We start from the raw sequence: 27,092 nt of genomic DNA on the forward strand, positions 1-27,092 counted from the left end.
CTCCAGGACCAGGTTTCGCCATGATGACTCACCTACAGACTCACAAAGTAAAAATAATAACAGCTTCATATACAAATGGATAGATGTAGTTTTCTCCCTGACGCCTGAAAGCACCAGCAGAGAAATGTTTTGTTACCGCTCACCAATTACTTATAAGCAATCTTAAACATGGCTGTGATGTGAACTCCAAATAATGATAATGACAATGTTGATGAGTGCATCTAAATGATCCAAAATCCAAAATCACAGTGATGATCAATTTGAGAGTGACAGAGTGCATGATCAGGAGGCTATTTAATCACTCACATTCCTAATGGAATGTATTTACACTAAAAGCCTCGTGCAAGCTGACCTGATGTGGACTCCTATTCTCCGATTCCATTCAGGCAACAAATACATTTCCCTTGAGAAACTGAAAAAATCCAAGGAGAACGTGCCATAAAACTACCGTTCAAGCATACGGCTGAAGTGGATGTTATTGAAAAGGATACATTACAAGGTTGACCTAAGGCCATGACTCATTCCTTCACTGGGGACAAGCTAACAGCAGAGTGGGTGGAAACAGCTGTCTGCATGTCTTTTTTTTCTGCTTGCACTTGAGCAGCACCTTAGTTACCCTGCATCCTCTTTTAAAGCACGCCCATTACCAAAACATGAGCAGTCCTCTTCACTTACTCCAGGAATGTTACAACGCAATGCAGGCCCCTCTGCAGCTATGTGCTGCAGGAGATACTATCTACATGCTGATGTGTGCAGGGTCAGGGTCGCCCATGATTTACGCCATTATAAGACTTGGGTCACATTGTGTATGTGGGATAGCCCACCAAAGAAAGCACATTGAGTGAGTAGGTAACATCGTAAAAATAAGTTTGTTCACATAGCCCTTTGTGAGCAAACATCACAAACTGCTTCACAATACTATAAAGAATTCAGATGTTACATATATGAAAACCAATGCATTTAGTGGCAGGTTTAATAGTACAAGTACAACCAACACACCTTCGTCAGAAGATCTACATCACCTACGTGAGCCTGCTGTGGCTCAGAAGATACAGAGGGTTGTAAACTTATCGCTGTATAAATGTAGTCAATTTACCTACAAGGCCTTTCAGTAGAATGTGTCAAATACCACTAATTTGACATCTCATTTCATCAAGGCCTAGTCCAAAGGGGCATCTATGTTTTTATAATACTTGAACTTACCAACGAAGAAAGGGACTCAATATTGGTTCCAATCTAATAATACAGCCACCGTGGCACAAAGAGGAAGCTCAAGGTTGTCCTGCATTGAGCTGCAGAAAACTCTTCTTCACCCACAAGTCGTGTACATCTGTATGAAATGTATAAATGTATATCATCTGCTCAGCAGTGCTAATGGAAACGGTACCCTTTTACAAGTATTACTTATCTGCCCAAGGGTAAGTACAATGTAAACTGAAAGGGGCCCAAAGGGTAGCCCTAAGGGACACCCGAGGGAAGGGCCGTGGTATTAGGTTTAGTCTGCAGTCGGCTGGTCAGTTGCTATTGATTGACATGCGCACAGTCTGACTAGCCTCGCTCTGAAAGCATGTCTAACCACCTGACATGTTCTTTATGAATTATAGTGGTTTAGTTTGGAAAATTCCCCAAAATAATCCTTTGTTACTGTTACTGTTCTTTAGACTGGATGAACAGCTACAGTTAAGCAGATGTGATATCTGCCATCTTCTGCCAAGACTTAATGCTCACTTGAGCATAAAAAACTAAAAGGAGGGCTGCTGGCCAACACAAGCCAACACCACTGTTCATGATATTATTTGGCTTGCAAAGCCCAAAGGTTAATTAATATTTAGGAAGATATAGAATACAGACAGATGGGAGGGGATTGTCAAAGCAGCCTTTGTCCCAGCGGGGGAAACACACTGAGTCTGGCTTACGTGGCATTATATTAATCCAGGGTCCACTGCTATTCCACCATATTCCACCATTATTTGTGTGTATTTATATATGGTATTCTCCTAAAATTCAAACATTTGAATCATTCAGATATGCTCAGATTGACGTTATAAAATGGAATGATACACACACATGCTCTTCCTCCACAAGCAGCCACGGTGACACAAACCCATCTTGCTTCAAGGGAGGCCTTTTTTCCAGGAAGGCGTCTGATAGGATGACAGATCCCAGTGTGGCGCCGAATCAGTCGTGATGGAAAAACAAAAACAAGCTGCAGGCTGCATACTGATGTTTATATTATGAACTCGTTTTGGATTATCATGGGAGCACGATGTGTCTAAGCTCTGCTCTCCTGCCGTACATGTCGCCATTTTATGTAACGCTGCACTTGTTTGTTTTTAGTAGTGTGGCTGTTTGAAATTACATTCTGAATTGTAATTATATTATTTACTTTTCCATCGTTAAAGCATGTGTGTTTTAAATTGCATCAGAAGTCTTTATGCTTTCAAATGTTTTTATATTGATGAAACATGTTGATGACTTGATAATAATAATAATAATAATGACTAGGAGGAGCTATTCCAGCCTCATTTATCCACTTCCTTTCTGCCATCTGAAAAAGGAGGAAGCGTCCCAGCCACTGGACGCTGGTGCCTGGTCTGCAGCACACCATAATCCACCACAGATTTAATGAGCTTAATGTGCACTCCCAGGCCTCTGAGCTTAAAGGCATCTGCACTGCATGCACTGTGCTGCTGTTTGTGTGCTCTCTCCACATAAAAGACATCAGACACACAAGCACTGAGGTGCGTCTTCATGCTGTGATTGGTCATAGCCTTCTGACAAAGTCTTCCAGTACAGGAACAGCTCTATGTAATTTGGCAGTTCTCTGAAAAAGACATGACTTACACCACTCGTGAAACATTTCAGAATTTCAGTGTGCCCACAGACGCTGTGGTTTAATCATTATCATTAGACTCACATTACGTGTCTGTGACCATCTGGTCCCGAAGCGACTGCGCAAACAAGGCATATGTCGTCATGCAGCCTAAAGTCTTCAGTGGGAAAGGAAATACAGAGCAGAGATTTACAGTGGTGCTGAGGCTTCCAAGAATAGGAAGAGATTTCAGAGCTTGATTGGGGATAAACTGTGATTTAGTCCTCAGACCCACGGTCCACTCTGCTCCTAATACTAACGCTCACTTTCTCTCCTGCTGAAATAAATGACCACAGGCACTGCCACGCAAACCAGCATTAACATGTCTCCCCTTTTCAAACGTGCAATGAAGAATCAAAACAGAACTTGTATTATTCAGATGGAGCACAAATATATAATACTACGAACAAAGCATTCAGAGAACATACCAATGCACTAAAAGCTTTCATGAAAAGTGCCATAGATTAATATGATTATATCATTAATTGAAACCATAGTGACTTAAGATAAGTAAGAATCATGGCAATATTATCTTATAGTTTGATCCATATAATGTGTGACCAAGAGCTATCCGCATGGTCAGAATTAGAAAAAAAGCAAGAAATTGTGAATTGTATTATAGCTGTGGGAAAAACACCAGACAAGGTTATAGTCCACGCCATGCACGCTAAAGAAAGCTTTAAGCGGTGCATTATACAGAAGTCTTAATCTGATTTATGTTGTGGAACTCTGAGGATTGTTTGAAAGGGATTATTGTATGAAGTCCCAAGCTTCACACACAAGTGACTCAGACTGTAAGGGATGACAAGTTTGCTATTGCTTTGACATTTATTTCAGATCATCTTATTTGTTTTCTGCATTTTGGCTCTGATTTTGCAGAGGCCATAATGTGCGCATCTTTCTGCAGTAAAAGACTCTTTCAGACTCATCTGATCCATACGTGGATGCATAGTAATCATCAATTGGCATTGTAATCATCAATTGGTGAACAGCATATCTCCCCACTCCTCTGCTGGAAATACTCCGCTTTCACCATGCTTGCTTCTGATTTGGCTCCATCATGGCAGGAGCTGTGGAAAGTGTAGCGCTTGATATTTAAGACTCACTCCTGAGATGCAGAACTCCTTCTTGCATAAGTGATCGCTATAGCACATGCAAACGGAAAGATAATGTTTCTACTGCACCGATCTCCTGTTACTGCCGTGTTGTGACAACTGATATTATAGGGATTTTCTGTCCTTAAATTTGCATTTATACTTCTTAAAAATTAGACAATGTGACAAAGTGAATGATTTTCCAATATAACTTTTAGAACACAGCGTTCTCTCTTACGTGGCTGATGAGATTTAATGATAGCAACACAACCAGGGAGCAGTGTGTGTTAGTCACACTACAGCGAGATTTCCTTGGGATTTTGTCTTTGAATAGTGCAATATATGCAATACCTTGAATTGTATAAAACAGTGTTGTGCATGTAACATGTACGTACAGTATATACATACTAGAAATAAGGGTTCTAAACAGATTCTTCCTGAAGGGCTGAAGTTCTACCCAGAACCATTTGCTTCTTAGGATCCTTTTTCTGAAGAAAAGGATTTTTCAAGAGTCCCTCGTAAGACTATGGGTTCCATTAAGAACCCTTTTTGGATGATAGTGTTCTTCAAAGATTGTTGAAAGCAAGAGTGTTAAAGAGGAACAGCAAAAATACAGCCCGACAATTCAGAGTTCTGGGTGAAACCATTGGAATATAAAATGGGTGTCAGTAGAATCCCCTGGGTGGGTTCTTGTTACCACCCTTAGAACGTGGAAAGATTCTGGATGGAACCGTCGGGGAACGTTGACTGAAAAACTTCTCATAGTTGGGTTCTGGGTAGAACTCACTGAAAGGGTTCCAGGTGGAACATATACCAGAGTTTTTACCAGGAACCAGAAAGGGTTCTCTATGGGGACAAGTCGAAGAACTTATTTCAAAGAGTGTCTTTTTCAGGCTTTTGTCCCAGACATCATCTGATAACTGTTCACCCAAACCCGTCTGCATTCTGCCTGTATGGAGTTGGACATTGACAAGAAATTATTTTTTCAGACTCCGCGGAATGTTTAACTTCAGTTCTTTCAAAGTGGCATAAGAGACTTACGTTCAGCACTCCTAAGCACTCTCTATGAGGATTGAGTGCGTTCACTGAGCCGTGGCAACGCATTTTGTTTTGAAACTGTGCATTCCAAGAATCTTTCGCTACTGTTTCTCATTTTTATTGCTTGCCTAGAACTAATCCATTATACTTGCAGGGATAGCGTTAGGAGCAGAGACATTTAGAGTTTAATGAAATATCTGCTTCCAGGTTCTTTTAACACTGTGGACCTTCAGGGTTTCACTTTAGGGCTTAGTTGCAGTATCCCTCCTTTCCCTCGGGTGCTGAGCAGGAAATTGAGGGATGGATCTGTGAAGCGCTGATTAAGACCTGCTGTTACCATGTTGCACGTGCCATGTTATCTTAGACCCAGAGCTTAGCAATGATCAAATAAGGTTTTATAGGTTCAGTGACAATAAAACTGAACATGACATTTGGTTGCTATCATGGCTCATCAGCACCTACTAAAAGTTATGGTACTGTAATGATTATATATCGTTGTGGGACCATGAAAAATGTTGATTTATTTAGGTTATTAAAATGCATTATGGTGGCAAAATGCAACATGAAGAATGTGTAGCCAGCAAAGCAAGAAACCAGAAAATGTACATACGAGTAGTTGGTCATAAAACACTACAGTCTTTAGGCATTGTCATAAAACAATGGTGAAATTGGCTGCTGTTCAAACAAGACACATTTAATACTTAATTCAATCATCTGCTGTGCAGCATTGTTCTCCATGTCAGGATTATGATATGTGCTATAAACTGTGGCGAATGCACATGATAATCCTTAATCTTCTTAGCGAACTTCAGTTGCTTAATTAAAGACTCCATTCAACAGAACAACACAAAGGCATTTTTGCATTCTAACATTACAAAAGTACGTCCCAAAGTGATAATCATGTCTGCTTCATTACAAACATTTCCTCATATTTCCATCAGAAGAGAAAGCCACCATTATTCTTCCTCTGGGCTTTCAAACGTGATGATTCATTTGTCTTTCATCTAGACAGAGACAGGACAAGCGGGACAGCAGTTATAACCTTTAGGACATCAACAGAGATTTGTCTGTATTTCTGTTCTCTACGGGATGACATTTAGTTTAATCCAAGAATGGAAACTGTCTGACTCATAATCCTTCAAACTCATCCTTTTACTCAAATTGGCCCTCCTGGATCATATTTCATATCTCACCAGAGCCTGAAACAACACAAACCATCCCTGGTGTTGTTTTGATGCAGGGCTGTTTCCAGTCTGAACACCAGGTCATGGCTATAGGCGTTGACCGATTAGGTTATGGGTTAAAGCATTCTGTATGAAAACAATATTGGCAGGTGCCCATAAGAACATTGTAACAGGATTTGTTTAATGGAATCATTCCCCCTATTCTGATCCTTTTCATAATGCACGTTCAATGTAGTGATGAGGGGCAAAATCCACAGCCCTCTTGTGCAAAAGTACTTTGTACAGTTTCTCTGATGTTCATATGAGGCTTCAGCAGGCTTTGGGTGGAGGGACACAAAGAGGATCTTTATTTTTACTAAAAAGACAAGAAAATAAATGTCAGATGAAATGTGTCCAACTCAGTCTGCTGAAGCCTCATGTGTGTGAATGCATTTTTACACTAAACAAAGGGCGACGACTTTGTCCCTGTTCACTTACATTGAAATTGAGTTGTGATTTGATTTTTGAAGGTAACTCTTCAGTAGGAAAAATCTAAACGATCAGGCTGCTGCAATGTTCATATGGGCATCTGACTATTGTTTTAAGACATACTTGTAAAATTGTGGACTCATCCTTTAAGTTTGGGTTAGGGTTAGGATAAGGCTGGGTCCAGGGGAGGAATTCAAAATAAAGGACAAAACAAAAACTATAAAAGCGAACCATATTTCAAACGCGACCATTCAAACTCACCACTTGGGAAATGACATGAATAATAGTAATACAGTAATACATTGCTCAATATTTTTTTGGAACTTGTGTGTGCGTGTGTGTGTGTGTGTGCGTCTCCCTCGTGCCCCACCTCCCTGTCCCCCTCTCGTCCAATCAGAACAGAGAACCGCATGCAGCAGCAGCAGAGGAGCGGAGCGGGGAGACAGTGGGGGAGGGTCACGTGTGTACACACTGTAGGGCTCAGCAGCACTCCAGCAGTAGTAAAGTGTGCAGCGGACAGCCCCCTTTCAGAACAAGCCTCGTCGAAAAGTTGAGAGATGAAGTCAGTCTTCACCGTAACGCAGTAACGCGGTTCTTTCTGCTGGTTTTTAGGCGTTAAGAGCGCGTGGAGTTGCCGAAGCGGGTATTTTAGGATGCGTGTTTGTGAAATGAAACGACTGAGAAATGCCAGTGGAAATGCAAACGTTAGATCCAGACCCAATGCCACCGTAGGTTTGTCACCGAGCCAAATCTATACGTTTCTGGTGAGTTGACCTCTCTTTTTCTTTATTATCTGGACCCACTAATGAGACGAGTGTGCCTTTGATTCCCACCTCACAGTGGTAGAAACGTGACTTTACACTACTGGAGATAGATGAGAGAGAGAGAGAGAGAGAGAGAATCTGTGCCAACAATAGCCGCAGACATGGCAGAATAATGGGGAAGCCGTGACAGCTATCCACGCTTTGATCGGTGCAGTCAAGTGTGATGGAGACACAAACAAACCCGAAACCACGAAAGGCTTGTTTGTTTTTCTTAGTTCTGCTCGAGGAGTTTAAACGACGCGTTTATATTTTGGAAAACAACACCTTGAAGATGTTTCTCACGGGATCAGCTTCTCTCTAGTGCTGCTGAATAGAAAGTTCTCAGTGTATTCAGAGGTGCTCCTTCACCGGCATGAACACGTTTCAAGTTGTTTTAGACTGCTCTTTGCATTAATAATAACCCATATCGTGTTCATATGACATCTGCCGCTCGTGGGATGTCATATGAGTGTGCTAAATTAATCATAATGGTGTTTATAACCAGCAGTCTATTTGAGATGAAGCTCACTGTAAATCTAATATATGGCCTTTAATCCCAGGCCATCAATGAGTAATTAGGCTGCTATTTTTGTATGTATATATATATATATGTTTAGCCTTGCTCAGTTTAATTATTAATAACATATAAGGACATGCACTGCTTAAATGTTGGATTAATAATTTATTATTCTACTCTACACAAGCACAGGAAGATATTCTTGGCTTGACATCTTAGTTTTGATCAATGACATCAGGACTTTTGAAGTCACGATTTAATATTCCCCTCTGTAGCTATTTATTTACCACTAATTATGGAAAGCAGCTGGAGGCTGAGTGAAGGCCAATTTCTGATGAATTAGTTCTGCTCAGATAATTCATCCAGCTCGCCAAATGAAATGCTTCTTGAGATTTAAGCTTTGCACTTATTGTTGTGAACTTGATCCATGTGACTCAGGGGGACATGGGCATGTGTGCCGTGGCTTAATAATGGCAGTAAGCCTGCTTTGTGCTGACCAGTGAACTCTGACTTTGTTGATGTCTGTCACAGTTCAACGTGTTTCCGAAAAGACGCTGAGGAAGCTGTCTTGACTGGCCGTGACCCGAGCTTGACCAGAGTCTCAACCACCAGAACTTGAATATGAGGCAATACTGTTTTTCTGAAACAATCAGACAATTACATCATCAACATGTTGGACCTTTTTAAGTTTTGTGATTTAAAGGAAAGAAATCCATTCAAAAACAAGTTCCCTATTCCAGCGCTGTGACTCGAGTCTACGGGGACTGATGATGATTTTTGAGAAAATGTTGTGAATTATATTAAACCCTTCCACAGAAATGGAGTTGATGGCAAGTAGTTTTAATCACCTCTGAGAGCTTAGTCATTTTAATTTGCAGAATGTTATGCAGCATTAGCATGCACCTGAAGTCAAACGATCGGTTAATGCTCTCAGTTGATGAGCAGCAGAGAGAAAGATTTGGGGACTTTCTGAATCATTTACATTCTAGTAGTTTAGTACCTCTGTGGGCAGGTACTTCAAACTGTCCACTATTATTTGCTATAAAACTTTTGTGCATCAAATGTCCTTGTGCCATACTTCACCGCTGACACTTCTGCCGAGTCACTTAATTAATGTGTAAATGTGAGTTCTTGTCTTTCTGTAGTATTTCCGCTGCTGCACGCTGCTGCTGCTGCTGCAGACGCAAGTAGCCAATCATGTGACATCACTCGGGGCTTTCTGAGAAGCGCCTGTAAATTCCAGTAAGGATATATGAGGGGTGTGGGCCCAGCATGTCACACTACTCCCATCATCAGCCCGCGAGATCTGGCTTCAAAACGCTAAGACGTCAAACACATGGGCGTCACTCTGACGAGATCCTGTTTGGTGGGGCTGTAGCATGCTGAAGCACGCCCCCCCCCCCCCCTGGGAATATTTGACTTAACCACTTTTGACATGGAGTGGGGCAAAAAGTTCAGACCGGGCTTAACCAAGTCTACGGCTGCGGTCAAAGTCATGGAGAGGAGTTCTTACAAGAGCTTAGGCTATTCTTACTCAGCCGTGTAATTGTACGTACGGCACCTTTATGCTAAGCCACCTTTCTGCTGGTTTTATTCACACCTACTCGCACGCATACTTCAATAACTCATTTGTATACTTAGATTACTGCATAATTATTGTCTATTGAGAGGTAACGTGCCTCAGGAAGTACTAGTGCACGCTGTAATAACAACAGAATATAGCGCCTGTTGTTCTGCTTATATGTTAACAGTATATCTTCACCCAACACCAACTACATCTGTAGTTTTGGTAGAATCTGTCACAGACCTCAAATTGAAGTGGCACTTATTCCTCTGAACTCAAACAGACACAGCTCCTACGGTTTGACTCCGTTTGTCCCCTCAGCAGAGTGGAAACGAGAGATTTCATTCTCACGGGCTGCTGGTGAAATGTGCGGTGAAAGTAGAGGTGGCCCACCGGGAGTTGATGCAGACGCTGCAAAGCTAGCAGTGGTTGTTCACAGACTTAGTATGAAAATCATGATTTTAAAGTATTGTTTAGTATGGGCTCTGTTTTCATTATTTAGTGACTTAGAGGAAATGCAGAGGAGACTAATTGCTCTCTGATATTGTAGATACTGGCATTTTATTTCTCTATTCATGTGTCGTAACTATATTTTGCGTACACCGTTCCATGAGTGGCCTGTTTTTAAAAGAGTGAAGTCCCACGAGTGTTGAACCAAATATGTGTTTTACATGCTATCAAGTTTCTGTCACTTCCAGTCGGTAAAGGTGGGAAATTCCGAGGTTTCAGTTTCAGACCAGTACGCATTGTGAATGCCGTGGCTTCAGTTTTCATCTCTACGTTCTCATCGGGTTGCAATTGTCACGGTCTTGCATCAAAGAGTGTTTAAAGTCTTAACAGGAAACAAAGTATGTGGAAACAAACTGACACCGGTGCAACACGAACCCTTTCATGCAGAATATCAGGAAGAGCTCTCAGAAGCTGTAGCGTGAGCCGCAGTGGTAATGAAAGGCTGAAGCGTCTGTACACAGCAGGTGCTAATGAGTGGGGACATCCAGCCTCAATGGGCCGCGTTCTCTTTAATAATCACCGACTTCTTACGTCATTATCTCCTTAAGTGATCAGGGGTTGTTGTAGGAGTGAAGAGCAAACAAAACGAGGCCTGTTTTAGTGAGTGAGTCACCGAGCTGCTTATGTTAGAGCGCCGTGTTTACAAGACGTCTGAGCGGGGCTCCTGTCCCGGTGAAGAGTAACTCTACACGTTCTCCCCCCTGATCCTGGTCCAGTCCAGCTCTGAGCTCCAGCCTCCACTGTAGTCCCATTGCAGCCAATTGGAGTCGTGTAGAGGAGGAACTGAGCCCGTGTGTGTGTGTGTGTGTGTGTCTGAGGCTGAAGGCCAAAACAGCCCCTCTGTAGTGGTGTGACGTAAGTGAACGGAAGAACATTCCCCCTTTACTGGCATCGTTACTCATCCTCCTGAAAACAGTTTCATTTTGACATTTTTTTTGTATTCTTAAGTTGATTTGCTCTTCAGAGGATCGTTTCCAACATGTGGAAAAGTAACTGCCAAATGATCAGGGAGGAAATAAAAGGCGGGTGAACTTGGATGACTTTTCACTGCAATCCTGCGATAGCCTTGTGATCTTCCACTTCCTTGACCAATGAATAATGAATCATTTATTTAAAATGTCATGTGTTAATAATGCAAGGCAGCATTACATAAGCTTATTTTCAAAACGTGCCGCCCCCGTCAAGCTTGATCCCAAACGCTCCCGACATGCGCATGGTTTTCTCTGACCTTGCCCCGAACTCCGACCCCGCGACTCGATCCTCTCTGACCCTCCGCCAGAGCTCGCTTCACATTTCACTCTTTATAAATCTAACCCATCACCACGCTCCCAGTCCCCAGTCAACCTGAACAGAAGGTCCATGTGCTTTAGAGTCGTAGCACCAAAGCAGTCTGTAAAAGTGTCCGGCAAGTAAAGTGTTTTTTTTATTTATCAGGCTGCTGACTGCACAGCGATGCCTCAGCATGTGACTGTGTGAGAGAGAGAGAGAGAGCAGCAGAGCGAGACAGGAAAGCTTGCAGAGGCGTCGAACACTTGCTCTGCCCAGTGTGAGGAGAAATGGTGCACTTTGAGGCTACGCTAGCAAACCAAACATATTGTGAGCCGTTTGTATTCAGCCAGTCAGATGCAGTGAAGTGAAATTAACAGCGTTACCCGGGGCATAATGGCTGAGCCGTGGCCGACGTGTTTGCTCCTCTAGCCAGCATGGAAACCAAAAACAGAGAGGGCCCCCATGGTATACACTATTCATAACTATGTTTTCAGAAGCGTATAATCGCCTGAAACTAAGAATGGCGGTGTTCTCGTTAGCTTAGAATGAGCCCTTCAGATCGACATAGGGAGAGTCTGCCGTGCACCGGCATGTTCTTACAGTCGTCATTCTTGTCAATATTACATGGCTCTAATTATCACTGGGTAATTGATAAACTATGACGTTTATCATCTGTTCTGTGGCTAACTCCTGTCTCCCTCCCTCTCTGCCTGCAGGCCACCCATTGAGAGACCTGACCCGTGTGGGAGCCCAGCGATGTGGCTCTGCACGGCTTACAATGAGACGGACACCAGCGTGGACTTCCGGCTCTGCCAGGACTTTGGCCTCATCCTGTCCGTCTTCTCCCTCATCTACCTCCTGGTGTGCTTCCCGTTGGGGCTGTGCTACAACGTGCTGCTGGTCGTGGTCAACCTCTCCAACAAGGTGTCCATGACTATGCCGGATGTTTATTTCGTCAACATGGCCATCGCGGGCCTTGTGCTCAACCTGGTGGCGCCCGTGGAGCTGCTGAGCTCCACCTTCACCCGCTGGCACGCGTGGGAGTACAACAACGAGGTCTACATCACCCTGCTCATCCTCTTCAACATCTCCTCTCTGGTCATCATGTATTCCACCACGCTGCTCAGTCTGGACTACTACATCGAGCGGGCGCTGCCGCGCACCTACATGTCCAGCGTGTACAACACCAAACATGTGTGTGGGTTCATCTGGGGCGGCGCGGTGCTCACCAGCTTCTCTTCGCTGCTCTTCTACGTGTGCAACCACATCTCCACGAAGATGGTGGAGTGCTCCAAAATGCAGAACAAGGAGGCAGCGGACGCCATCATGATGTTCATCGGCTACGTGGTTCCAGCTGTGGCCGTCCTTTATGCCTTTGTGCTCATTCTGCGCATCAGGAAGGAGTCCACGCCTCTGGACCAGGACTCGGCTCGCTTGGACCCTTCTATCCACCGGCTGCTGCTCGCCTCGGTCTGTGTACAGTTTGTACTGTGGACCCCGTACTACATGACCCTGTTGGTGCACACTGTAGCCGGCGCACCGGGGTACATCAGCAACTCGCATTACTTACCTACATATTACTTCTTGAGGTGTGTGTCTAAGCTGCTGGCTTTCTCCAGCAGCTTTGCGATGCCGCTCATGTATCGGCAGATGAACAAAAACTTCTCCAGCAAGCTTCAGCGGCTGCTCAGGAGGCTGCACTGCAGAGACCAGTCCTGCCCTCATGAACGCTCGACAGTGCAGCAAGTGGTGACGTGAGACCCCCGCTCCCCCCTTTTCAACCTCTTGGCGACGCCGGCACTTATCTCCCCACTAGGCCCAGTATCTGAGTGGGCTCCCTCGCTGCTCTGGACTGCGTTAAGAGCGACGTAGCTAACTGTGGAGGTTCCTGTCACCTTCCAGAACTTGGTCTGATCTATCCAGGTTCCGCATTGAGAGGACACAACAAGCAAAAAACCACTAAGTGCTGTTATTTTTGTGGTCACTGAGTGAAGCTCTCCACTGAGATACTTGAGCGTCTAGTTTGTGGGCGGTAAATTGGCACAATCAGCTAATAACTACCCAGCGTTTCACACACACACACACACACACTCGTGAAATATCTTGTTAGCAGGGGACTCTCAAGCACTCGACCACGGCCGTGCATGCAGCTCCCCCGATACGGGTGTGCTGTGGATATTCTGCTGACGGTGTGCAGGTTTGACCGTATTGAGTCACGATACGCTACTAGATAGGTTCAAACTAAAATAATGAATAAATGATGCATGATGCTTTCTCCTATCACACAAGCAGAAAACCAGTTAGCTATAAATAAATAATCAAGTAGTTATTTTGTTCAAGAACAAACTTAAGAATGCATTGATGGGTGCTGGCCAGTATATCAGTGACCCACCACAGCTAATGAACTTGCGTTGCATGTGTCAACATTACATTGTGCGCTGACAGTAAACAGTGTTTGCTGTCCTCAAACTAGAGGCCTTGATCACTTGAATGGGAAGACTGTTCTACCTTTACAGAGCGGGAATTCCCTTTTTACTTCAACGTGTCGACGAGTGATTCCTCATTATCACAGTAAATCATTTTCACATTTTAACGGTAGAGTACAATGTGAACGGTCTCTTCATTTGAAAAGTTCTTTTCTTTCTTGACACCAGTGCTGCCCTAAAGCTAGACGTAGGTGCTGCTACGAAGAGGCGTTCTCACTTCACTTTGAATGAATTGAGTTGTGAGGTTTAGACAGGCTCACAGGCATCTGTCAAGCTCCACTACAAATATCAAATATATGAATATACATCAACGTCACTTTGAAGTCACAGAGTACCACATGAAACGCTCATATAAAGCTCGTATTCAGACATAACCGGTGTACCTCTTGTGATCTCTGAAATCACATCACCAGCCATAAGCAGTTCAAATCAACTCCTTCAAATCCAACCTCAGCTTCAGCCCACTATGAGTCTGTTGAGGAGTCACACATGGAGAGCCTCACACGGGGTCAGTGAAGTCCCACAGTGTCACAGAGAGGGCCCTGGGGAGGTGGCATGTGCATTCCCTGAATTGTTTGAGTGGTTGGAAGGTTTTTGTGCAGTAAAAATATGAAGCCTTACCGTGTTACTCGAGAGGCGCTATCACAACCTCCACAAATCCTAAATGACTCGCCTGTCGAGCAACTGCAGACCGCACGCTTTGATGCACAACTGTAACGCTGCCCTTATCCAGTGAGCTCATCTGCTCGTTTAATGGTAGAGCTGCTTTGCTAGTGGTGATGAACCCCAGTTATGAAATGAAAAATATATAGAAAACCTGCTTTTGCATGAGTGTCGCTGCATCACTGCGTTTGTTTAGTTTTGCTCTTTGCTTTCTGGATTAAAGGGCCGGTAACGTAATCATGCTGTGAAGAGAAACAGCAGCGGGGGGGGGGGGGGGGGGGGGCAGCATTCACTTGAACAGAAATGGAAAGTGGACACACTGTTATATTCATCACAGACAACAACTAATGAAGGGCGCTTATGTTTGTGGAGTTTTAATTTACACCTTTTAAATTAACAATAAAGCTGAAATTGTTGGGCGATAAAATGTGCTCGGCTTTCACTGTAATATTTAAGGGACTGCCAGATGTAACAACCCAGATTTGATGCTTTTCAAACATATGTGAATTTATTATTAAGATTATAACATTATGTCCCTTTATACTGTTATTTTCTTAAACATCTCTTGACTAGTAGGGATATTTTTGTCTACGATTGAGGTCTGAAACAGTGTTCAACGTTTAGATTTTCGCTGCGTAGCCCCACCCTCGTTGTGTGTATCTGCAGTCAATCAGTTAGAAGAACTGTTTATTTCCAACTGAGTCTGTGTGTTTACGTTATATGCTACAGTATGATGAAAAAAACAAAAAGCACACGCACGTATCGTGACACAGTTAATCATTATTTGAACCCAGTTCAAAGTCCCAAAGCTTACTGTTCATCAAGGATTGGAAGGCAAACAGTAGCACACATGGTGGAATGAATCAAAGCGTGTGACGGTCTGAAGGAGGACATTTAAGCAGCTTTTGTTAACATGCTGTCCGTTTTATATAACGTTAGAGATTGCAGTTACCAGAACACCAACTTTTATTTAATCAACAATGACACTTGATTTATCGTGAATAGAATTGAGTGCGTCACAGCTTTCTCATTATGTGACACTTGAACATGTTCCCGTGCGTTAGTACTATGCAGTTAATCTGGAAAGAACTGATATTTAATTTTACATTTTGTGAAGAGGCAACTAACTAGAAGGCATTCAACAAAAATTCAAAATGTATTGTTTTGATCATTAAAAAACAAATGGTAGATTGAAATTTTGTTCTGAATTTGCATCAGACTACAAAAAATGAATGTCAACGGATTGTTGGAGGATAAATAAAAGTCACTTCTAACCTTCCCATGTTGCTGCAGCTCCACCTGTAGGCAAAACACCATCACCCATTGAAGATGGCTTTGAGTTGATATGTGCCATCTAAATGTGGTTGCAATTGCACAAGAAGGCCTCACTTTTAGCACTAAAATTAAAATGTTTTTAATTTCGTTTTCGAAATATCTTGCTAAGAGACGGGACTTATTTCCCGGCAGAGAGAATAATTAACAATCACCACTAATGGACCGACTGCACGATGCAAATAAAGCTTCATTAAATTGGGCTCAAAATCCCACCAGACTCGGATGACTGCTCGGGTCTTAAGTTTGGTTTATTAGTTCAGAGGGGCCGTGATCTCATACCAGTGCGAAGACATCGGAACAATAATCACTGAGTTCAGCTAAATTGCTGAACCACACATGAAGACCAGAAGTGTAAAAACACCCTCAAAGTTCTCGCGTGTCCAAAGTGTGCAGATGCATTTTAACTATTTGAACGGCAAAACCTCAGAAGTCCATTTTAAACCACTTTCAGATGTGATGCTTTGTGTGACTGTGTATGCAAGTGTATATGTATAATACTAAACAGTGTGTATATATTGTATGTGAGAGATTTACAAGAAGATACAATGCTCTTTCAAAAACAGTATTATTTTGTGAGAGATAGATATATTTAGATTCTGTAAGTGATCTACTCTATTGTCAACTGAGTCCAAGACTGATTAAACAATAAACTAACTATTACCACTCCTCCTTATTTCAATGAAACTGACCATATTCAAGATGAAAATATGTTTGAAACATCTGCTCTGCAGTCTGTTTAGTATGATTAATGCCAAATGTTTTTCTTAAAAGTTAACCAAATTTGACAAGTTTGTGGGAGACAGAACTTGGAAGTGTTGCTTTGTTCGCAAAAATGTCCCTTGAAATGGAAACTTACTATTCTCACTTTTTTTTTATTTGACAAAGACTGACTCCTCGACTCAAGTCAAAATACTGTTAATTTGAGCTCCTCAACCCAGTGATCGGGTCAGGATGGTGGGCAGCTTGTCGAGGTTTCCCTCCCTGTGAGCTGCAGTGACAGTGGGAGTGAGGTCGCCACACGCTAACAGCAGATTGCTTGTGGCGAGGCCCTTCAACCACGCCACTCTGACTGGGGAAAATAACAGCGGTCCAGGCATTCTGGGAATTGTTTTGTCTTCTGTGGGTCTGAACGTCCAATACTGCTGCTATTCTCAGTGTGTAGGCTACGTCTGATAACAATGCTGCACACAGAGCTGTGTGAATGCCTGCAAGTAGGAGCTGAAAAGAACAGTGCTGCAACAGGAAGCGAGGAGGGTTGCGATGAAGAGGTGATGAGGTGAAAATCTAACTTGTAATTAGATGGGTTACAATAGATGCGGAGGTGAGGACCCATGTTGCAAGGAGGAGTGCATCAGCTGTTGCCGCTGCTAGAAACAGACCCAGCAACAGTAACATGTGATTGCACAATAGTGTATATATTTTCAACATCTTTGGAGGAGCCAAACCACAGAGCAAACAGAAGAGGTCCAACAGGAGGAGGGGGAGGTCTTGAATTATATGTCCTACATCTGGAAATGATATGATAATGGAGTGAATTGAACATGGTTGTCATGGTTCCTCTGAGGTCTGGAGTTGCAGGGTTTTTACTTCATTGTGTTGGCTCAAGCAAACAATACGCAAAGGACACAAAACATCAATCAGTGCAGTTACAATGTGTATTTGTGTGCTATTTTTCATTTTCTTATAGAGCGGGAAACCAATGATGCGACAGGGCTGGATTTCTCTAAGAGGTAATACGGCGGAAAGAGTTTGACATCATTAGTCTGTAAATGCACCGCTCACAAGAAATAGGTCGTCTAGCTAGCAAAACGGTAATCAACCAATAGAGTACTAATAGTATGTTGTTGTTTTACCAGAGTTACTTTCTTGTCCTTACTGTCTAATTATGCTGATTATAGCTATGTGCCAGGCAACCAGTGGAGATTCCGGAGCAAGGCTAGTTGTTTCCCCGTTTCCAGGATTTATGCTAAGCTAAGCTAACTGGCAGCTAGTGTGGGTAATGTAAATTACCCACACTAAGACTAAATTGTCTTTACACCCCTACATCAATAAATCAAATGCTCTGACAAAAGAAACATCTTCTCAGAGCGATAAACCAGCGATAAACTCCAGTGAGAGTCCCCCACGAGCTGCTAGCTTGACAGCTGTGATGCTAACAATAGCCACTTTTGTTGTTTACACTCATCATTCTCATCATCACACAACTTTTGGAGTTTGTGCTGCTAGTTTCTTTCATTGGTAAACAGTTAGCAAGACTCGGCTGGGTTTTTGGGTTGGAAAACATTTTTAATCGTACTCGTGCTGGCTTCTCCATACCGACCCAATAATCGGATATGAGTGGTATCAATCATCTCATGTTATACAAGTTTAATAGTATATTTCCATAATGTAAATTTCTTTCTAAACTCTCAATATACAAGACGATATCTGGTTTAGATAAGTTGTGTGCGGTCAAAATGAAGGTTTTGCGTCATTTTCCTCAGGTTGCATCAGGAGAAGCTCTTAACTGTAAAAGCATCCGTCTGGGAAAGGGGTAACGCTGACAGAGCACCGTTTTTAATGTGCTACATTTAGTCGTCATGTTGTTTTTCTCCTTTAGAGGTTCATCCAGACCTAAATTATTTGGGTCAGCTTCAGTCTAACATAACATCAGACCACCTATGTAGCCAGAACATTTGGCTTGTAGCTTCAAATGTTGTATCTGGCTGTTGACCAGATTTCACACACACACCCTTAGACCACCATTGTTTTTCTTAATGTGGGTCAAATTGGGCTGCAGAATGTAATGACAAGAACAAGCCGAAACAGTTCACAGTTTTTTTAGAAATCTGTTTCACAATGTTATCCGTGAGGGAATTATACTCATAAAACAAAACGTTTAAATAAAATCCGATAGAAAAGGTTGGACATTTTGAGCAACCGTGTCTCCTACAAAATGATGTTCCCGTACAATTACACTGCACTCTGTTACCTTTCCAGGGAAACTTGTTTTCTCCTATTACGGCCACATAAAACAGTTTGAAACACGTGGAAGCGTTGAAAATTCAAACAAAACAATAAACGCTACAAAACTACGTTGTTAGGTTTAGGCAACAAAACTGCTTGATTAGGTTAAGTAAAAACAACACAATGGTTTGTCATACAATGAATACCAAAATTGAAACAAAACTATACTCGTGTTTAGGCAACAAACTTGGTACTATCACACGGGACACACACAGCAGTCTCCTGGGTGAAAGCCCTGTGTTTTCTTGGCCAAACACCACCTTCCTGCACTTCCGTGAATTCATGTGAAAGTTGTTTGATACATCAAAAGCAAACGTAATCCGTGAATATTTTTTCCTTAAAAATGCAATTCACAATGCAGCTTTGACAGGGTTTTGAGTGTACACGCTGGAAAGAGAACAGGGGAAATGACTCCAATATAATGAGATAAAATAAAAAAGACCACATGATGCAAAGTCAAGCTGGTTCTGATCCCGAGTCAGATTTAACCAAAGCAATAACATAGATAAAAGAGGTAGAATACGTTTGAACTGATCACTGTCCTGCATCTAAAACTTACTCCTGAGGTTGGTCAACAGAATAATACTGCTGCAGTTCTTGTCTCCAATGTTGTCCTTGACATGTTTAAACGCTTCCACTATATGAATCCTGCAGAACAGAGCAGAGCAGAGACCTGAGAGAGGAGCCTTCATCTTTGACCCACCACATCACTTCAGCTCTGGGGAGACAAGTGGACCAGGGCAGATGCTCTAAAAACAAGCCACCCTTCCTCCCCTGCCACTCTTCTTCTTTACTTTTCCTCTTCAGACAAAAAATAAAATACACTAACAATAAAATTCCAGCATCAGCTAAATATCAAACATGGCCCTTGAAGCAGTGCAGAGGAGCTGGACTGTGCAGGATGTTCCATTCAGAGGTTGTGGTTGTGGCTGCGGGAGATGTGAGATGGAGCCAGAAGCACTTCAGACTGGTAAGTGGAGGCAGATGAGGGTGTTGTACCCTCCTCCTCTAGACCTCCCACTTTCCCTCTCCTGACCACAAGCAGTTAAACCCCACAACTTCCCATTAACAGCACTGGTAATGTTGTCTTGTTGATTAGATGTCACTCGGTGGGACGTTTTTTTTTTTTCATTCGTAGATAGCCCCTTTTTTATACAAGAAAACAATCGTTATTATCATAATATGTTTTCAGCATTATGGTGTGATTTCATGGTTATCATAATAGAAAACCGAGACCGAAGCAAATGTTGGATCCTCCTTGTAATTTACCGTATAATCCAATAATCGAGCCCTCAGCTTCTTTGAACGTCACTCACCTCACCATTCTCAGCACGTTTCTCTGACTCGGCTAGAGCTTGTGGAGAGATGTTCATATTCTCATCACCTTGCCAAACATCCTTCACTGTTGATGCCAGTGGGCCACCCAGTGGACATGAACAGGGAGTGCATCCTCTCTCTCAAACCCTCAGCAAATGACAGAGGTCTGATCGAGGAGTAGTTGAAGCACAATGCGTCAATTCAGAGTCATAGATCATGAAGAGGCAAAAGTCCTGAAGGTAGGTGATGTGCCATGTTGCTGCATCACACCTCATTACTTCTTCAAGTTGTCTATATCACCCTTTCCTATCACACATCATTTCATTCAGTTTTAGCACATGCAGGATCCTTTTTCTGAGAGTATATTTTCCAGATTAGGATCACTGTTTAGTTAACCCTAGCTTATTTAATCAGTTACTTGGGAGTGATTTATAATGTGGAGTCAATGCCACAACTCCTCTTTTTAGCCTTTTTTAGGCAGAGTTAAACATCAAGACAGCTCTGCTGGGCTTCAAACAGTAGTGTGTACTTTGTTTGACTTGTTTGACTGTAACATGTATGTCGAAGATATGTTTCCACCAATATTAAATCAAATATCACCCATTTTACCTGCTCTGCTTCAGTGCTGCGTTTGACTAATATGCTTCATTAACTTGGTCTCATCTCGCCCCATCAGGGGAATGTGGACACTCTCCTCGCTTTCTTCTCCTCTCCCCTCCTCTCTTTGACAGTCTCTAGCACCTGTTCACTGACTGACCTCCACATCCACACTTTCTCCTTATCTGTGTGAAGTCATGCGGGCTGAATAACTGAGATTTTAGGTGGCAGAGAGAAAATCACTCACACATCAGACTTGCTGTATGACCCAGACTTTCTGCTCTCAGCTGCTGAATCGATTTTCTACCACAACTAAAAACCTCTTCTTCTAACCCACAGATTCAATTCTCTCCTGTTGCCTCGCTTGTCAAAAACTCAAACTGCTGTTTGTGCCAGCAAGGCCACCAGCTGCCAGCATTTATTTACACTTGAGCTTTTTGCTCTACCTTTCATACTTATCTTTTCCTGTAAATAATAATAAATGTTTGAGGACTAAAATGTTCAAAACCAGCTTTTCTTGGAGTATTTAAATGTATAAACTTTACACAACAGTGTTCAATGATGTATTTTGATCACCTTGAAAACCCCAAATAATTTTGAGAGGGCATGAAGGTAAATTGATTGATTGTTTAGACCAATCTACCACCTGATGCCAAAAGGATGCAACAACTGGATAATACCAAAATAAATGCTTAATGTCCTCCTCCTCATCGGCACTAAATCGACAGATATTTTCCTCAGCTATTCCCCGTAACTCGGTAATCGAGTAAAAGATATCAGGAATATCTTGTCATTTTCTTTACTAGAAAGCCCATAATTAAGTAGAACATTTCCAGTTTCCCTTGATTTTTCCTCGATGCAATTTTCTTAAAGCAACCCGATTGGACTGTTGGCAGACTTGTGAAATGCCACATGAGTAGCAGAAACAAGTGGGCAGGCTGTTGACCATTTAAATAGAATGTCTTATTCCAAGGGTGCATTGGATATAAACAGAAGAGTATGTCATGTGTGTGCAACTCAGGCAGTCAACATTGCATTGCAGTTGAAAGGGCTGAACTAGCTGGCAGGCATCTCTGCTCTCTGAAACTTTTCAAAAGTTGCCTCTGTAATCTGTAAATCCCAAATTGTACTCGACTACACCAAGAACTCTGTCCACCAAGCTTGAGTTGTGGACATCGACAGTGCTGTGACCTGCCCTGTCTTCACTCACTCCACTGGCTGTCTGTTGTTGATGCATGACATTCAAATCCCTGGAGCTGGTGCACATAGCGCTGCCAAAGGAACTGCAACCCCAAACCTCCAGGCAAGGATCCAGCCCTGGCCTTGACTTCTCTCTGGCTGTCAATGGATGAAGTGACCTTCCCACCATGTGAAGACCTCAGAGTCACATTCTGTCTTTCGGAGGCAAACTGTAAATTCTTGTTGTCATGGACCCTTGTGATCCAGTTCTTTCCTTTCATCCTGATGAGATGCTCCTAGTCTCAATGATTTCATCCATTTCTGTCTTCAATTATTCCAAATATTTTGGATTCCAAGTTGTTTCTACTACCCACTGCAATCTTTGCAGCTGTATACTGATCATTTGGGAATAAACCTACTATGATATGAATAGATAATGTAGGGGTCAATATAGTCTAAGACAATTTAGTTTTACAACTGTGCTTTGACATGATGCAGCCTGCTCCATATCAATATATATGGCTCTGTTGTCGCAGATGGTTATTGTATGTCCGCAATTATTGCAGGCATCTGCAGTTAATGCCCCCCAGCTGTCAAAGGCATTACACTAGCCAACACCACATCAAATAGGTCTCCACAGCCACAGTTTGGATGCATAGATTAGTTCAGATTATGTTAATGTTACTCCTTTCCCAGAGGCAACGGGTCTGTTCTGTTTTGCCCTTATTGAGAGTGAAGGCTCAGGTTTTTTAAGCCTTATCTAAATGTAATTGTAGTATTGAGAATGAACAGTAAATAAGAATGGTTTAATGTGTTTTGCTGTGTGGAATTAATAATCGATACAGATCAGTAGATAAGTTGTCTATCAAACCTATTGATGGAGAAAATAAGAAAGGTCTTGTGTGGTGTGTTTACACGGCCCTGAAGACTAAGAGCGACACAGTTGAGCAAATACTGCATAAATATGTAAGTTTCCATAACAACACAACCTGGTCGAGATAAACTCCACGCTTCTCATTTGCTGTCCAAACTTTACTTTGTCCCGGCTAATTCAGTGGCTGGATCTTTTCAGATGCTCTGCAGACACCTGGACTCACAAGCTGGGCGAGAAAGAAAAGGAAATGTGATGAAGCATGGTAACAAACCGAAGACGACAGATCATCTCCTGCCTCTCTGTCTCTCCCTCCTCTCCTCTCCAGACAGGGTTGGGCCAAACAGCAGGTGGTGCAGAAGAGAAGCCCGGACATGCGATTTACAAATCTCTGGCTCTCAGACCTCTGCACCGGACAAGCATGGAGGAGTAAAGAATCCCACATTTTAAAAAGTAAGTGCTGCTTTTGACATCTTTTCTATTATTTGTGGTTATGGAATAGAGCTTGATGTGATTCATATCATTGTCAAGTTTTAAAAACAAGGATAGTTTGCAAAAGGTTTACAGGTGGTGGTGTTCAGTTTCAGTGTGGATGGGGCAAACCCTCATGTCCTGGGAATCCAGTTGCATAATAAGTTATGCGTTATGTCGTTAACTAGTTCTATATCTTTCTCCATTACATGTCTGAAGTGGCTGGTTGTAGTGTCTGATTGAAACAGGTCTCAGGTCTCACTGATTTTGGTAGAATATATAAAGATCAAAACAAGCTCAAAACCGAAGAACAGTTTCAAAAATGATTTAAATCTGTTTTTAAATATCCTTTCCTGCTATTAGAAAAGGATACCTTAGGATTCAGATATCAGGGAATACATTTTTGGTGACAAGATAACTTCTCTGAATATTTTTTTAAGTACAGGAATATTTGACTCCATTATATTATATGATATACTTATGTGATACAAAATAGAACTGTGTGAGCTTTTGTGGAGGTTTTGAACTCTCCCTATAGTTAAAAAGAAAAAAGACTGCATGCTACTAATGTTGTGATCATGACTATTTATTTCTTGGAGGATTTAAAAACTATGGCAAAAAAAAATATTTGTAAGATTTCCAGCCATATGCATGAATTTTGCTTCCATGTGCATGCATGTGCTGAATTACTGCTATGAAGACGACTGTTGATAAGAATGCATTAATATTGCAGAAGGTCTCCCCTGGAGGAAATAAAACCCAAAAGGCTGTGATGTTTGCTAAAGGTCATGTTTGCCAAACAGAAAACAGTCCTTCTATCACCGGAGAAAGCCCCAGATTTTGGGCCTGAAAATCATCAACCAAGGAAGAGGACTGTTAGTAATGTAAAAACATCTTTGTATTATATACATTCAGAACTGAGTGTGATGTGTGTCGACTTGAGCCATAAAAACACAGAGGTTTGTTAAATGTCAATTACAAATATATTTTCATCTTGCCAATTAAAAGTCATCAAGTCTTCACAAACCGTCTCGAGTGATTGGCCGAGGATTTCTAAGGAGGATTTCAATGCATCTGTTTAAGCCTGCATCTTGAATGTTAATGTGCTTATTTAGTTGCATCTGCCATCCATTTTAGACCCCTTTAAAGGTCTGCCTCCAAAGTGGACCTGTTTCATTTAAATACTGGATCTTAAGATGTTGAAGTTTTTTGTAAAACAAGTGCTATTTATCGTAGTTATTCTCATTTAACTGCACAAAACATTGCTTCTTTTTTCACGTCTGTACTCCTAATTGATTTTTTTTTTCCTCTCCTCTCCACAGCTCAGGTGTCACAGCAATAGCGTCTCTGGCCGGGGCTCTCTGAATAAAGATGCACATGGACTTGGACGGACAAATCAGATGACTCAAAAGAAGAGAAAGAAGTCCAGCCTCTGATCTCAGGACCACAGTTTGTGATGATGTGAGTCCTCAGGTTGCAGAGACCATTTTAAGACATGGAGGTGCTTCTGTTTTGTGTTTGGTACCTATTGATAGATGTACCTTGATGTCAACATGAGGTCAAAGAAACAGTAACCATTTTGTTCCACTCACCTGACTTCTGTCAGCATGCCAACACAGCATAGATGACTCACCCTTTAAAGAGACATCACTGGGAACTAACATTGTCTAACGATGTAGCAGCTACAGGTGACTTACATGTGGCCCACGATTCAAGACAGTCCAATTACAGTCAGTATGGAAGTGCAAACAACCTCTCTGGTCTGGATATATGTTAACAGTACAGAACAACTGAACACTTCAAATGAGAACAACACAACAGATTTGATTGAAGACTCAGACAACTACCAATCTTACATCATTGGTCTCTTCCTGTCCTGCCTGTACACCATCCTCCTCTTTCCTATTGGATTTATTGGTAACATCTTAATCCTGGTGGTGAACCTGAACCACAGAGAGAAGATGACCATCCCCGACCTTTATTTTGTCAATCTGGCTGCAGCCGACCTTATCCTGGTGGCGGATTCTCTTATTGAGGTGTTCAATCTGAACGAGAAATATTACGACTACGCTGTCCTCTGCACCTTCATGTCCCTGTTCCTGCAGGTCAACATGTACAGCAGCATCTTCTTTCTCACGTGGATGAGCTTTGACCGATACGTTGCCTTGGCCAGCTCCATAGGCAGCCGCCCGCTGAGGACTATGCAGCATGCCAAGCTCAGCTGTGGCCTCATCTGGATGGTTTCCATCCTGGCCACCCTGCTCCCCTTCACCATTGTGCAGACCCAGCACAGGGGCGAGGTGCACTTCTGCTTTGCCAACGTCCTTGAGATTCAGTGGCTGGAGGTTACCATTGGCTTTTTGGTGCCCTTCTCCATCATTGGTCTATGCTACTCTCTGATTGGGCGAATCCTCATGAGGGCCCAGAAGCACCGTGAGTTGTGGCCACGGCGGCAGAAGGCCCTGCGCATGATCGTGGTGGTGGTTCTGGTGTTCTTCATCTGCTGGCTGCCAGAGAACGTCTTCATCAGCATCCAGCTGCTGCAGGGCACAGCTGACCCATCGCAGCAGACTGCTACCACCCTGTGGCATGACTACCCACTCACAGGCCACATCGTTAACCTGGCTGCTTTCTCCAACAGCTGCCTCAACCCCATTATCTACAGCTTTCTAGGAGAAACCTTCAGGGACAAGCTGCGTCTCTTCATTAAGCAGAAGGCCAGCTGGTCAGTAGTGAACCGCTTCTGCCACCACGGCCTCGATTTACACCTCTCTGTCAGGGGCGAAGTGTCAGAGGTGTGACAATCAAGAAGAGGGACAAACTGAGTCCATTGAATATGGTAAAACAAATCTTCATATCAAAGTGATGTATCACCCAGTGGGATATATGACCTCAGCTTTCTTCACCTGTTATTTAGCTTTGCCTCATAGTTGTACAGTTAAACCGGCTCACTTTCTGAACAAAAACATAAGGCCACCAAGAATGTACACTCAAAGAAGGATGAAAATGACATGATGTATACGTCCCTTTATGTAGCCAACAATGCACATACAGTACTTAAAGCTATAGTCATGTTTATCTGCATGTTGGATTGTTTTCTTTAAGTGTATTTGGTGTGTTATTTCTTTAGTTAAAGGTTAGTTGGATGGCAAGGCAACAGTAAATGAAATGCTAGTTACGGGCAAAGTGTCAGCATCTATCTTTGAAGTACAGCCAGCGGGCAAATATAACTAATGGACAGATGAGTGTCAGAGGAGACCAGCCTTTGTTTGAAACGGATAATAATGAAATCTAATCAGACTGTTTCATCTTCAACAGAGGGGTCATTTCAGTTAAAACTCACATATAATATCACCTGGTTTATGTAAAAAGAAAAACATGCATTTATCAAGAAACTACCACATACCACCATCCACATCACCATGACATCCCATAACAAAATGACTGCACTCATCTGTCAAGTGAAACCTAACATGAATCAAATGTGAAAACAATCCATGACATCACAGTTGAAGAAAAACTATAGCAATGACTTGCTTTTTACTGTCCCTGTCTAATAAATAATAATAATAATAATAATAATAAGGTGAATGGGATAAAGAAAATGTAACTAATAGATATCAACATGAAACTTCCCCAGTTGCTTACCTACATTAAGGCAATCATTTTTTGTATTACAAGTTTTCTGAAAATGTATGTTTGAATATGCAAATGAGGCATTATGCTACTAAATATGTGCTAATTACCAAAGCAGAAACTTAAACATTGCCAGGTTCAAAATTCTTGTTTAATTTTGTTGACTCATAAGAGTCAAAGGTTTTTACAAAGGGAATGTTGGATATTGAATC

The 27,092-nt window shown here is 42.3% G+C and overlaps 2 protein-coding genes across 2 annotated transcripts; both read left to right on the forward strand.

The window, feature by feature from the left end:
* The first annotated feature begins 7,213 nt into the window (after positions 1-7,213).
* gpr146 (G protein-coupled receptor 146) lies at positions 7,214-16,441 on the forward strand. The gene is made up of 2 exons (XM_079178211.1): positions 7,214-7,420; positions 12,036-16,441. The coding sequence occupies exon 2, from the start codon at positions 12,076-12,078 to the stop codon at positions 13,075-13,077; it is 1,002 nt and encodes a 333-aa protein (XP_079034337.1). The 5' UTR covers positions 7,214-7,420; positions 12,036-12,075; the 3' UTR covers positions 13,078-16,441.
* Positions 16,442-24,941: 8,500 nt separating this feature from the next.
* On the forward strand, positions 24,942-26,045 carry gper1 (G protein-coupled estrogen receptor 1; the record flags this gene model as incomplete). Its single annotated transcript, XM_079177727.1, has 1 exon — positions 24,942-26,045. One exon carries the CDS (start codon positions 24,942-24,944, stop codon positions 26,043-26,045), a length of 1,104 nt encoding a protein of 367 aa, XP_079033853.1.
* Between the last annotated feature and the right edge of the window lie 1,047 nt (positions 26,046-27,092).

The sequence above is a fragment of the Pholis gunnellus genome (assembly GCF_910591455.1).
Source record: "Pholis gunnellus genome assembly, chromosome: 17".
NCBI lineage: Eukaryota > Metazoa > Chordata > Actinopteri > Perciformes > Pholidae > Pholis > Pholis gunnellus.

Bases quoted from the DNA above. Each gene is read 5' to 3' on its own strand.
- gpr146 (XM_079178211.1), top strand. From the start codon at position 12,076: ATGTGGCTCTGCACGGCTTACAATGAGACGGACACCAGCGTGGACTTC.